The following is a 13,336-nucleotide window of genomic DNA, read 5'->3' as shown; positions in this document are numbered from 1 at the left end:
AGGGAAGAGTACTCCCTCTTCCACCGACTCCCAGGGGTGACTCATTCATTTGTCAGCTTTGCGCAGGAAGTCAAGTGTAGGGGGCGGGGGGGGGGGGTTCACTAAGTGAAAAGGGGAAAAGAGTAAGAGGAGACAGGAGCAGGAGGGAACTGGGGCAGAGACAGCACATTGTACCAGAAAAGCCATTCATTATACTCTCCTGATTTTGATAATGACAAACGACAGCTGGGTTCTGCTGTCAGGATTTACCCGCACCCACACTTTGCCTCCCATACACACACACCAACACACACATGTGCTCCCCTTGAAATGCCCCATCGATTATGTAGCAAATTCACTTCTGTTGTGCATGGAGTCTTTGATTGGAGGAGCGGTAGAGTGTAATTTCAGAAATTTAAACCCTTCATAAACCATTAAAAGACACACTTATCAGTAGTTGAAATCCCTGCACACATCGAGGACAGTGTGTAGACAAACCCTGGAAAAGAGTTTATGTTAGATAAAGGAATGGAATAGAGCAGGTAGTTGTGTTGTAATAGGTAGTTGTGCTGCATTCACTTGCTTTTGCTTTGTGTGTCATACATATGTTATTCCCTATTTCTTTGTGTAGTGTGTGTCAGCTCTTGTCCAGCCTCTTGGTGTGTGTGCAGAATACCTCAACTCCAGCCTGGTACAGGTAAGGTGTCTTACTTACTAATAACCTGGTGTGAACACACATAAATCAGTCAGACACATTCACGTGTGCACTTACTTGCAATGTAATGACTTAATAAACCCATTTATTTATTTACCTTTCCTCTCTAGCCCATGCTGGACCCAGTTATTCATAAGATGATCACATATGTACAGAACCTTGAGGAAAAGGATCTTAAAGACAAGGTAGCATTCATGTATTCAATGCAGCAAAACACATTTCCAGGCAAGCATTTTTAAGTCTTAAGTAAACATCTGGATGGATGGCTATTCCTGACAATGTGGTATGTGTTTCCCCTCCCTCTAGCGTTTGGTAAGCATCCCAGACTTGTTGTCGGCCATCAAGCTCCTGTGTATGAGGTTCCAGAGGGAGCTGGTCACGGTAGTGGATGACCTGAGGCTAGACACCCTGCTGCGTATGCTCAAGACCCCCCACTTCTCCACCAAGATGAACTCCCTCAAAGAGGTCAGATTCTGGATTCAAGTTTTACCTAGTCTTTTTTTCTTTTCTTGTTTTGTTATCTTACCTCACATTGATGTATCTCCCCCTTCTATTTGTTTGTTTGTTTGTTTGTTTGTTTGTTTTGTTTCAGGTAACCAAACTGATAGAAGAGAGCACAGTGTCTAAGACAGTGAAAAATGCCATTGACACAGACAAACTGCTAGACTGGCTGGTAGAGAACTCAGTCCTCTCAATAGCATTGGAGGGTATGGACATAAAATATAAAACACATTAATTGCTAAAATACTTGACTTATTTATGACCACAGTGCTTTACAAAACAACAAAAAACAAAAAATCAAAGTGTAAAGGGAACTCAGTGTGGTTCTTGTATGGTGTTACAGGTAATATCGACCAAGCTCAGTACTGTGAGAGAATAAAGGGGATCATCGAGCTGCTAGGGAGTAAACTGTCTCTTGATGAACTCTCCAAGATCTGGAGAATACAGGTAAGCACTAACTTAAACTGTAATAGCCCCATTCAGTATGAATTAATTTATAGTTATTTATAGAGTAACAGAAAAGCTGCCGGCCTTGACAACATCCCACCAGAAGTATAGAAAACAGGCATATACTCCTGAGTCTCTGTAATGCAGTTTATAATCAGCAAACAATCGACCGATGGAGAGAAGGATGCATTCTTCATTTTCCGAAGAAAGGCAACCTCGGCCTACCTACAAACTACTGTGGCATCACACTTACAAAAATAGCAGCAAATGTATACAACAAGATGCTGCTAAACAGAGCACAACCATCTTAAGAACGTTCTTCATAAAATCAAAATGGATTTCGCAAGAACAGATCAACAGTTGGTCAAATACTCACAGTGAGGCGAATCATCGAGGGTGTAAAGGCAAACAATCTACCAGCTGTAATTTTGTTTGTCAATTTTTCAAAGGCCTTTGATTCGATCGACCATAATAGAATGGAGAGAATCATGCTAGCTTCAGCCTTCCACAAGAAACTGTCGCAGCCATCATGATGGTATACAAAGACACTCTCAAAAGTTCGCATTCCGGATGGAGACACAGAGTGTTTTGATATTGCTGCTGGCGTGTTACAACGGGACGCACTAGCACCATTTCTTTTTATTTTGTGTCTCGATTATGTACTAAGAACCTCAGTCGACACAATCAAGAAGCTTGGCTTTACACTGAAGCTCAGGAGAAGCAATCGACATCCTGCTCAAACCTTAACTGATGTCGACTATGCAGATGATCTTGCCCTTCTCGCTGACAACATTGAGCATGCTACCTCGCTGTTGCACAGTCTTGAAAATGCAGCGAAACAAGTAGGCTTCCACATCAATGCTAGGAAAACTGAATTCATCAGCTACAACCAAGAAGGAATCATCTCGTCATCAGATAGTCATAACATCAAATCTGTCTCAGAATTCATTTACTTGAGAAGCAACATCGAATTTACCGAAAGAGATGTGCAGCTTCGAATTGGAAAGGCTTGGGGTGCCATTGAGGGACTTAGCGTCATCTGGAAGTCCACGTTACCAGACAAACTGAAGCGGGAATTTTTTTGAGCAACAGTTGAGTCCGTTATCACTTATGGAGCATCTTCTTGGACCCTCACTAAACGGCTTGAATCCAAACTTGATGGGGCTTTCACCAGAATGCTGCGTGCTGCACTAAATGTATCCTGGAAGAAGCATCCTACAAAGAAGTGTCTCTATGGCAATATACCCGCTGTCTCAAACACTATCCAAGAACGAAGGGTTCGATTTGCTGGTCATTGCTGGAGGAGTAAGGAAGAACTAGCAAGCGACACTCTGCTTTGGTCACCCAAACGTGGAAAGACGTGTGGGAAGGCCTGCAAGAAATTACATCAATCAACTTGTCAACGACACAGAATGTCCATCTGAGGATCGTCCAGCTGCTATGCAGGATAGAGACAGGTGGTGTGAAAGGGTCAGAGCCTCCGAGGATACTCGACCTGATGATGATGATGATAGAGTACCTTTTAGGTCTGTCGCAAGGTGTTATACATAAACTGTTGCCCTCAAGAGCAAATGAAAATGGCATACATAGAAATAAGATGGAACAAGTAAGTCAAATAACAAAAAACAGGGCCACAGTTTGTCTGTTACTGCATGTGAACACCTATGTGCATATGCTTTGGGAAGTATGAGAATAGTTGACAACACCATGGCAGTTTGCAGTTGGGAATGGTACAGCAAAGTTTTAGACTGTACAGGATCAGTGTGGACGTGTGTGTGCATGCATATGCACCTGATAGACCAATGTTTGTTTGACGGTTCAGTTAAGTTTCCTTTGTGTTTCTTTTAGGCAGGCCAATCATCAACAGTGATCGAGAACATCCACACAATCATTGCAGCCGCTGCTGTAAAGTTCAACTTCGATCAGCTCAGCCACCTCTTTGTCCTAATACAGAAGGTTAGCACCGCTGGCACTGGGATTGTAATTGTTGATCTACAAAGAGCTTTCGGGAGATAATGATTGACTAAAAGTATGTAATAACACACACAATGATAATATGTTTTTCAGAGTTGGGAGGTAGAGAGTGATCGTGTGAGGCAGAAGCTGCTCAGTTTGATCGGGAGGATTGGTAGAGAGGCTCGCTCTGAAGCTACAACAGGAAAGGTTGTCGAAGAAATGTCTCTCTTCTGTCTATGTGTCAAGGGTTGACATATCTGGGTGCTTGGTGAAATGTTTTAGGAATGCACAATATGTAAAGCAGTTGTATTCAATTATGTGCCTTGGAGGGCCATGTGTAGGCAGGTTTTCTTTCTAACCCAGCACTACACCAGCTGATTTTACTGATCAGACCTCCTGTCTGGTTGTAGTTGTGTTAATCAGTGAAATCAGCTGGTTTAGTGTTGGTTTGGAAAGAAAATCTGCATACAGAAGATCTGCTGTCCATGGCACATAATTGAATACCGTTGATGTAGTTTGGTTACATAAATATAGCCTTGACTCTTAAACTGTGTGTGTGTGTGTGTGTGTGTGTGTGTAGGTACTCGAGGTGCTTTGGGAACTGGCCCATCTCCCCACTCTGCCTACTAGCCTGGTTCAGCAGGCATCAGAGGAACACCTGGGGATCCTGAGTGATGCCTATGCCGTCAAAGAGACCATCAAACGCAGTTACATCATCAAATGTATTGAAGACATTAAGAAGGTGAAGCAGATACTTAGACTGCTCTCCAAGCATTGCACTTTTCTCGCTGTACCAGTATAATCTCAGCACGCATGAGCATAGACCTCATTATAGACTTCTTGCTGTGCTAAAGGTTTTGGCCCAAAGTTAGCATGTACTTGTTAGTGCAGCTTGAGCTGCTTCAACTTCATTTTGTTTTCATCCCCTGCTTCTCAGTGTGTTCTCACTTAAGCGTTTATCTGGGAAGCGGCTCTCTGGCTACCTCATCAGACAACAACTTCATTAGCAATATTATAGCTTTTGCTTGACACTTGAATGAAAAGGTCAATATAATTGCCTCTCTTCCTCTCCCCTTTCTCATCGCCTCCTTAATTGTTATCATTCTGAATGTACCGAAGAGAATGTGATTCTAGTGAGGACAAAGTCACCTCATCCCTCCCTCCTTTTTTGCTTTTCGTTCTTCCATCCCTCCTGGTCTGTGGCTTGAATTCCCTGCTAAAGTATTTGTAAAGCCACTGTGCAGAACTGCACACAAATACTACAACACACCCAGTCCGCTGTTAATGTCTCTTTCTTTCTGTCTCTTTCTCATATACACAAAAGACATTGTCCTAATCCACTTTTGCCAATTTTCCGATGCTATTGGTTGTACATTAAGATAGTATACATACAAATGTACCACCTTAAATGAAGTTTATGTTTCTAGACTCATACTCAGGAGGAGAGTAAAGGCGGCGACATTCAAAGTTCATTTCTTACTGGCTCTTGGGGCAAGAGGAAAGCCAACTCATTGGCCAAAGTAAGAGAGGCCTGTTGCCTTAAAAACTCTCACCAATCACCATTCAATCTCAATGCTTCATGCCAACCAACCCGTCCTGGTGGAGAGCTTGGTCACAGGAGATTTTACTGGTCAGAGGGTGATTTCTTCACAGTTGATTTTAACTTGTCCAACTCCAACTGGGTGTTTGTATTAACGCTGTGTTTTCCGAACTAAGAGGGCTTTGGCACTTGCTAATGATTACACAGTGTTGTTGACCTTGGTCTGGGCCGGGATGGAACGGTTTAGCTGCTGGATGAGTGTTGAGCTTTGGTGGCAGTATTTGTTCTACTGAGGCAGAGACATGGGCAGAGCTGTGGGTATCCAGAGTTTGGCAAAGAATGTTTGTTTAAATTTGGTTTCAAATTTGACCACAAAAGAGTAAAAATGGAAAATTAGCATTACGACACAATGTCGCAGCTCTGAGACTTGTATGTTAAACTCTTCTCTTCATGGCCCTCACAAGAAAAACGGTGGGTCTGTGGTAACAAAGACAACACAAAAATTGTAATCTGTGTAATTAATGGTGCTATGTGTAATGATTTGGCTTTCCTGAAACATAATATGACTAGTAAATACTGGACCGGCTGGATCAGCTGAGTTATTGTTCTTGTTTGTTGTGCCACCCTGCAAAAGACTCAGCAAACTATGCAGCCATTGCAGCAAACAGTATCTATCAAAGGCATTCAAAAATGGCTGCTGTTGACAAACGTGCAGTGTATCAGATACCTTTCCATTTGAATTTGTCTTGCTGATTTGTTGTTATTCACATTGCTGCATGATAGAGGTCAGGATTCAAGAATTACATGTGGCACTTTTTAATCTGATGAACAGAGACTGTGTCAGACCTTAGCTGTCCAAGCATCAGTTCAACTACAAGCTGAACAACTACAACCTAGCTGTTTAATAAGTTATCAACATACATTGTGCGTGTGTCTTAACAGGCCTCTCAGCAGAGCAGTCCTCAGGCGATATGGGTTGTTCCTGCTCTTCGTCAGCTACACGAGATCACACGCTCCTTCATCAAGCAGACCTACCAGAAACAGGACAAGGTCACACACACACACACACACACACACACACACACACACACACACACACACACTATCAAACTGATCTTATGTACAGAAGCTGATGTTTCCATGACAACTTTTCCTCATTCCCCCACAGAGCATCATCCAGGACTTGAAGAAGAACTTTGAGATAGTCAAACTGATAACAGGATCCCTGGTGTGTTGCCATCGACTTGCCGTTACTGCTGCAGGAAATAATGGCCTCTCTGGCTCCACTCTAGTGGATGGACGATACACCTACCAGGAGGTTTGTTGCATCTTGCCTTGTACATCTTTTGTGTGTGTGTGTGTGTGTGTGTGTGTGTGTGTGTGTGTGTGTGTGTGATTTAATGCATCTTATTGTATTCTAATATTTTGTGTCCTTCGTCATTTCTTAATGATTATTCACCTTAATGTTTGTTTCACATATTTAATTAAATTAAATTACATCCTGCCAAGGTTTTATCTTGTCCTGCCAAGTTCAGTTGATTTTAACTGAACCATGGCGTTGAGGGATTTATTTATATCTGTGTCAGTACAGAAAGGCATATGCTGGCAAGTGAATTAGCTCTCTATATAAGCTGTTGAATTCTGACAAAATGGTTCTGCTGATGAGGATGGTTATGGTTCCCTCTAAATCTGTGTTTAGTATTTGGATGGCCACCTCCGCTTCCTGGCCTTCTTTCTCCAGGAGGCCAGCCTCTATCTGGCCTGGAGCAGGGCAAAGGAGATCTGGGAGTGTCTGGTGTCTGGGCCGGACATTTGTGAGCTGGATCGAGAGGTAGAGATACTTGCATAGTGAGAATTGTTTCCATGCTTTCATGTGCAATTTATACAAGCATGCAAAATATTTTCATGATCCAACCTGATGTGTTTTTATGTGCACAGATGTGTTTTGAGTGGTTCACTAAAGGACAACATGACCTTGAGAGTGATGTACAGCAGCAGCTTTTCAAGGAGAAGATCCTGAAACTGGAGCCCTATGAAATCACTATGAATGGTAAGGGTTGTTTGAGGCTTTCATGAACGATTTCCATAGTGATGAAGGTATTTGTTTTTGTACTAATCACATTTTTTGTGCTGTCTTAAGTGCACTTTTAATTTATAACATGAAAAAGGAGGTTTCACAATGTTATTACTGATACTGATATTATTCCATAATAATATCAATGCTCTATTCAGCTGATAATGATTGTGCTGTTTGTTTATTTCACAAAATAGATGTAGGATACATAAACATATACATAAGCACATGGTGCAAATATGACTGGTTATAATTGAACAAATGCTAATTTTGTCTGACCATGTCAAAGAAAACCCTGGTTTTCACTAATCTTCGCAATTGAGACAGAAGTTAGTGAAACTATCAAACTGTCAGTCAACCAATCAGTTGTCTGCCTGTCAGTCAACCAATCAGTTTTCTGCCTGTGTGAAATCTCACCTTCCATTTGTCTGGGTTTTTTCAACTTCCAGTTGCTTTAGTGGGATTAGGGCACTGAACCCTTCCTCTTTTAAGGAAATCAAGATGGTTTTGGTGTCAACACACCCTTACCTAGGGTGCGAAGTTGCATAATTTGCTTTGATTGTCTCTCAGGTTTTAATCTTTTCAAGACCTTCTTTGAGAATGTCAACCTGTGTGACCATCGCCTGAAACGCCAGGGGACACAGCTGGTCAGTTTGTTCTCATAAACTTCTCAAACCTCTTCCCATTTTGTATTCAGATAAGTATTTGTCAGTGTTCTGAAATACTGCAAAAGTCTACAGTAAAACCAAAGTGCATTTTGATATTTATATATAAACACATTATAATTCTGTTCCAAGTGTGTCGAACGTCTTGACCTGACGGGGATGGACTTTATATGGCGCATCGCCATGGAGACACCAGATGAAGAAATAGCTAATGAGGCCATTCATCTCATTATTACCTACAGCTACACTAACCTCAACCCAAAAATGAAGAAGGTGTGTGTGGGTGGGTGGGTGGGTGTACTTCATATTGTCAAAACACTGCAAGGCTTTCTAACAGGCAGCACTACTTAATGTATTTGTTGAATCTTTGTAGGATTCTGTGTCCTTGCACAAGAAGTTCATTGCTGATTGTTATAAAAGACTAGAGGTGAGTAGCTACATATATCATGGAATATACAGGAACAGTTCCACATTGAATAAGTATATGAAAACAAATACATTTTTTTCCGTTTGTCAGGCGGCCAGTTCTGCTCTGGGTGGGCCTACCTTGACACATGCTGTCACTAGGGCTACCAAGATGCTAACGGCCACTGCCATGCCGACTGTGGCCACATCTGTTCAATCACCATCCAGGTACATATCAGGAGGTTGTGCGTAGGAGCACACAGATAAACAGTGGTCCATTTTCATAAACCTTAGCAATAGGGTTAATGATGTAGTAGCTGGTGCAAGGCATTGTCCTTATTCTGAAACAGGGATTAGTGCCTCACTTTTACAGCTTGTGCTATTTTGACCACACTACCGATTCATAAAAGCACATCACTGCGCTAAAATACTGCTAACTATAGCAAGGAGGTATTTTAGTGTATATTTTAAAACCTACCAGATTCAAACCACAGATGCTTCAATCAGATCTGGGCCTATGTGGTATTTGCTTAAATGGTAGAGCTGTCAGGTCTTATGATCGTGAGGTCTCTTCTTGTCTTGTTAAGTATAACTTTTGTCCCTTTAGATCCACTAAGCTGGTGATCATTGAGAGACTGCTGCTATTGGCTGAACGCTATGTCATCACCATAGAGGTCAGCCTGTTTTTTGTCTCCTCAAAAAGGCTGTTGTCATAAATTATCTTGATTAAGAATGTACAATAAGAGAAACTTTCAGAATTTCCCATGATTTTTTCTTTTTTAGTAATGAACTTTTTAACAATTCATTGTGTGGTGAAGTAAAGTTTGAAATCTGCTTCTGCATAGGATGTATACTCTGTTCCTCGCACCATTCTACCTCATGGGGCCTCATTCAATGGCCACCCGGTCAGTCTGCACATCACCTATGAGTCAACCAAAGATACCTTCACCCTTGAGGTACAGCTTGACTTTTCCAAGTGCCCTTGTACAACACCCTTCTTCTTTTAAAGATAAGCTCTTCACACTAGTGTGTGTGTGCGTGTCTTTGTCTTTGTGCGCGCGCGCACTCTGTAGGCCCACAGTAACGAGACTATAGGAAGTATTCGGTGGAAGATCTCGGAACAACTGAGCTGCCCAGTGGACAACGTCCAGATTTTTGCCAACGACAGCGTGGTAAGGGTCAATGACTCTGTGAGGACAGAATATCAGATTGTGTTTCCTTGGGTCTTTCTTGTCAGTCCCTCCCTCATCACAGTATTTTACCCCCCACCCCAACCTAGTGTATCCCCTGGAATTGTTTCTTGTCCAACTAGAATGGCCTATGAAATGACATGAAGTGCTCGTGACACTTAAACTCTGCTCTGAAACAAGACATTCTTTTTGGTACGGCTGAGGGTTGAATAAAAGTTAAAATAAAAGAAAAAATGTCAGGGCAAACAAGCTTTTCTTCATTGGTGTGGTTGATTCAACCCAGTTGTTCAATGGCAGGGGAAACACATCCCTAACAACAAATCCCTCAATCCCTGTCTTTTTTTTTTTCACTCAATCCCTTCATCGCCCCCCAACTGTCCCTCCCCTCTCCTCTCCTCCCCTCCCTTCCCTGTTAGCTGACGATGAACAGGGACCAGAAGCTGCTTTCCCAGCTGGGCTTCAGCGATGAACAAAGTCTGACTGTGAAGACCTCGGGCACTGGCACTCCCTCTGGCAGCTCAGAGTCCTCAGCCTCCGCTTCCAGCAGCTCCAGCTCTGCTGTCTTTAACTCTGCCTATGCTTTAGAGCAGGTATGTCCATCTCCACTTCCACACACAAGCTGACACTCAGTCACTCATACGTGGCTTTCAAAAACTCGCACAACCAAATATTCCGACATTATGTTCCCATTGTTGTGCTTTGTCCACAGGAGAAGTCACTGCCTGGTGTGGTGATGGCTTTGGTGTGTAATGTGTTTGAGATGCTTTACCAGCTAGCTAACCTTGATGAACCCAGGTGAGACAAACATGGAGGGGGAAAAAAACTGTCAAACTGATTTTGTGTTACATTTTGTGTTACACTTTTACTTTCCGACCAACAGAGAAAAGCTCTGCGTTACTCAGAAATGTGTGTTTGTTACCTGCAGGATAACTCTGCGTGTGCGGAAGCTGCTGCTGTTGATCCCTACAGATCCTGACGTGCAGGATGCCTTAGACAACTTTGTCCCCAAAGAGTCTAGTGTCTGGAGTCACCAGGTGCCTCTAAATGCCCCTATGTTTTTTGCATTCCACGTTTTTCTATTTCTGTCTCTATCCCTGTCTTTGCTGTTTTTGTCCCCATGCCTTTGTCTTTGTGAATGTGTCAAACACTTTACACATTTTTTTCTCTGACTGTCATTCATTTTTGTTTATTTCATCTCTCTCTCACTCACCATCCAGAATGTGTGTGTGTTTGTCTGTCTCTCTTGCAGAAGACACTGTTCACCCTTGGCCAGGCTACTGGCTCTCGTTCACCATCTCTGGCCTCTAAGCAGCAGCACCAGCCCAGCGCAGCATCCATCCTGGAGGCCTTGTTCAGATCTTCTGCCCCCGGCATGTCCACCTTCAGAGTGCTCTACAACCTGGAGGTACACACATGGGTCCATGCATGCATGCATGCATGCACAGTCACACACACACACACACACACACACACACACACACACCCACAAGTACATGATTTCATATTCTTAATCCTGGAGTGTATCCTCCAACTCCATTTGCTCCTTTTTCTCTTCTCTACCCATTGTCTTTGACAAGTCAGTTCAATCCATCTGTCCTCTCTGTCTGCATGTCAGGTGTTGAGCTCCAAGCTTATGCCCACTTCTGATGATGAGATGGCCAAAACCAGTGTCAAGTCTTTTTGTGAAAACTTCCTTAAGGCTGGAGGCCTCAGGTAACAGTGCAAATTTCAAGTAATTGAAGGAAAACAAAAAAACAAGGCTAGCCCTACTGGCTGGCTGACATGTTAGCATTGCTCTTATCTGGAACTATGTTGCGGCTCACTACATACTGGCATACAAGTGTAGCATTGTTGAGGCTTTTATCTACTAGTTCACCTTGCAAGCACCATGAATACATTAGTCTCTGCAATGTTTTTTGCAATTCACTGTGCCGTGAACTATATAGGAATACAGGATTAATTGACAGTTAGGGCAACTACTGAGTGGTTATTGGCCATTTTCCTGTCTTTTCTCTGTAGCCTGGTTGTGAATGTTATGCAGAGGGATGCAATCCCATCAGAGGTGGACTATGAGACCAGACAAGGGGTCTACTCTATCTGTCTTCAGTTGGCCAGGTACTGTCTTACTCTCTCATTCTGATACATGCTCATTCTCGCACACACACACACACACAATCTCAGTTTCACTCACAATCTCTCTCCCCTTTGCTCTCTCGCTCTCTCTCTCTCTCTCTCTCTCTCTCTCTCTCTCATAGATGGTTCAAATTAGTTTACATTAGTTACTATTTTTAATTAAAACTAGTATTACACACTGGGCTGACTGTTTTTGCAGGTTCCTACTGGTCGGTCAGAGTATGCCATCAGTATTGGATGATGACATCATCAGGGATGGTGAGGCACTATCTTCCCGCCCATTCCGTAATGCTAGCCGGACCGGTCGGCAGCTGTCCCTATGTGGAACTCCAGAGAAGTCCTCCTACAGACAAATGTCCTTGTCTGAACGCTCCTCAATAAGAGTCGAAGAAATAATTCCTGCTGCCCGAGTAGCTATTCAGGTACTGAACAAAGTGCACACAGCTTAGATATCTAGTTGTTTACACAGTGAGCCAACTCCCAAAATTTTGTACAGAGTTTGCTAGATCAAATTTTAATACAAAGTTGAATTTTTACTCTTGCTCCCTGTGTTAGACTATGGAGGTTGGTGACTTCACATCCACCGTGGCCTGTTTCATGCGTCTGACCTGGGCAGCTGCAGCTGGGCGATTAGATCTAGTGGGCAGCCCTCAGCCAATAAGAGAGAGCCATACCTCACTTTTGCCCCAGGGAGTCCGCACCAGAGTCAGCAGCACAGGTGATATTCACATAAAAGCAGCACTCATAAAAGCCCCTTATTTATTACATGTTAGCTGTGGCAAGCTATGTTTTTATCCCTATCAGGTGGTAGCCTGGGAGGGATAATGCGTTTGGTCGTGTGTATGTGCATGCGTGTGTCTCTCTGTCTGTCTGTCCGTGGCTAATCTCGCATATTACTTGGCATATGAGCCTGAAATTTTTTTTGCACAGTTATGACTGTATGTTCAAGAACCTCTCGTGTTGTGGTGATTCAAAACCTTTGAAAAACATTTGTTCTTACTACCACTGCTCCCTCTCTTCATTCATTCTATCTCACTTGACTAATGTTGCCCTCTGTCGCTGCTTGATCTAATTCAACAACGACTCACATCTACAGTTGAGTTAGATAGGGCAGCGACAGTGTCTAAACATTATGTATTCGGGTATGAGTCTTGAAAGTAAACTAGAAGTCAGATCATATTTCGCAAGTCAGCAAATTATTCACTGCTGATCTCAGCACAGGAGAACTGGAGGAACACTGGATGAACCAAAAGTAATAACCTCTGTCTTTAGTCTGATAATAAAATAAAGCTAGGTAAACAGTTTACGCATGCGCATGCACGAGTCACATCTACAGTTGACTCAGATCAGGCAGAGGCATGATCAAAAGTTATTAAAAGAATTTTGATATTCCAAAATATGCTAAAGGAACAACTTCTGAGTTTCAGTCAACAACAAAAAAAAGGGAGGGGTCGGCATGGTGGCTCGGTGGTTAGCACTGTTGCCTCACAGCAAGAAGGTCCTGGGTTCGAACCCCAGGCCGTCCCAGGTCGTTTCTGTGTGGAGTTTGCATGTTCTCCCTGTGTCTGCGTGTGTTTCCTCTGGGTGCTCTGGTTTCCTCCCACCATGAAAAAGACATGCATGTTAGGGTAATACTCCTGTCTGTGCCCCTGACCAAGGCAATGGAAAGAGGAACTGGAGTTGGTCCCCGGGAGCTGCAGCTGCCCACTGCTCCTAACCAATAGGATGGGT

General features: G+C 43.0%; 1 protein-coding gene across 1 annotated transcript in view; it reads left to right on the top strand.

The window, feature by feature from the left end:
* usp24 (ubiquitin specific peptidase 24) overlaps positions 1-13,336 on the top strand; it is a 48,025-nt gene that overhangs the window by 6,699 nt on the left and 27,990 nt on the right. The window contains exons 8-34 of the mRNA XM_056275632.1: positions 611-676; positions 805-879; positions 1,001-1,159; positions 1,287-1,401; positions 1,539-1,642; positions 3,491-3,598; positions 3,710-3,805; positions 4,179-4,340; positions 6,081-6,188; positions 6,307-6,456; positions 6,838-6,969; positions 7,077-7,188; positions 7,783-7,859; positions 8,010-8,150; positions 8,251-8,304; positions 8,395-8,510; positions 8,890-8,956; positions 9,128-9,238; positions 9,356-9,454; positions 9,889-10,062; positions 10,182-10,267; positions 10,398-10,506; positions 10,722-10,877; positions 11,088-11,185; positions 11,492-11,587; positions 11,805-12,027; positions 12,161-12,323. Coding sequence (XP_056131607.1) covers positions 611-676; positions 805-879; positions 1,001-1,159; positions 1,287-1,401; positions 1,539-1,642; positions 3,491-3,598; positions 3,710-3,805; positions 4,179-4,340; positions 6,081-6,188; positions 6,307-6,456; positions 6,838-6,969; positions 7,077-7,188; positions 7,783-7,859; positions 8,010-8,150; positions 8,251-8,304; positions 8,395-8,510; positions 8,890-8,956; positions 9,128-9,238; positions 9,356-9,454; positions 9,889-10,062; positions 10,182-10,267; positions 10,398-10,506; positions 10,722-10,877; positions 11,088-11,185; positions 11,492-11,587; positions 11,805-12,027; positions 12,161-12,323 — 3,157 coding nt within the window. The remainder of the gene's footprint in view (positions 1-610; positions 677-804; positions 880-1,000; positions 1,160-1,286; positions 1,402-1,538; positions 1,643-3,490; positions 3,599-3,709; positions 3,806-4,178; positions 4,341-6,080; positions 6,189-6,306; positions 6,457-6,837; positions 6,970-7,076; positions 7,189-7,782; positions 7,860-8,009; positions 8,151-8,250; positions 8,305-8,394; positions 8,511-8,889; positions 8,957-9,127; positions 9,239-9,355; positions 9,455-9,888; positions 10,063-10,181; positions 10,268-10,397; positions 10,507-10,721; positions 10,878-11,087; positions 11,186-11,491; positions 11,588-11,804; positions 12,028-12,160; positions 12,324-13,336) is intronic.

The sequence above is a fragment of the Lampris incognitus genome, chromosome 3, assembly GCF_029633865.1.
Source record: "Lampris incognitus isolate fLamInc1 chromosome 3, fLamInc1.hap2, whole genome shotgun sequence".
NCBI classification, from domain to species: Eukaryota; Metazoa; Chordata; class Actinopteri; order Lampriformes; family Lampridae; genus Lampris; species Lampris incognitus.
This window is presented reverse-complemented; position numbering and strand designations above follow the sequence as displayed.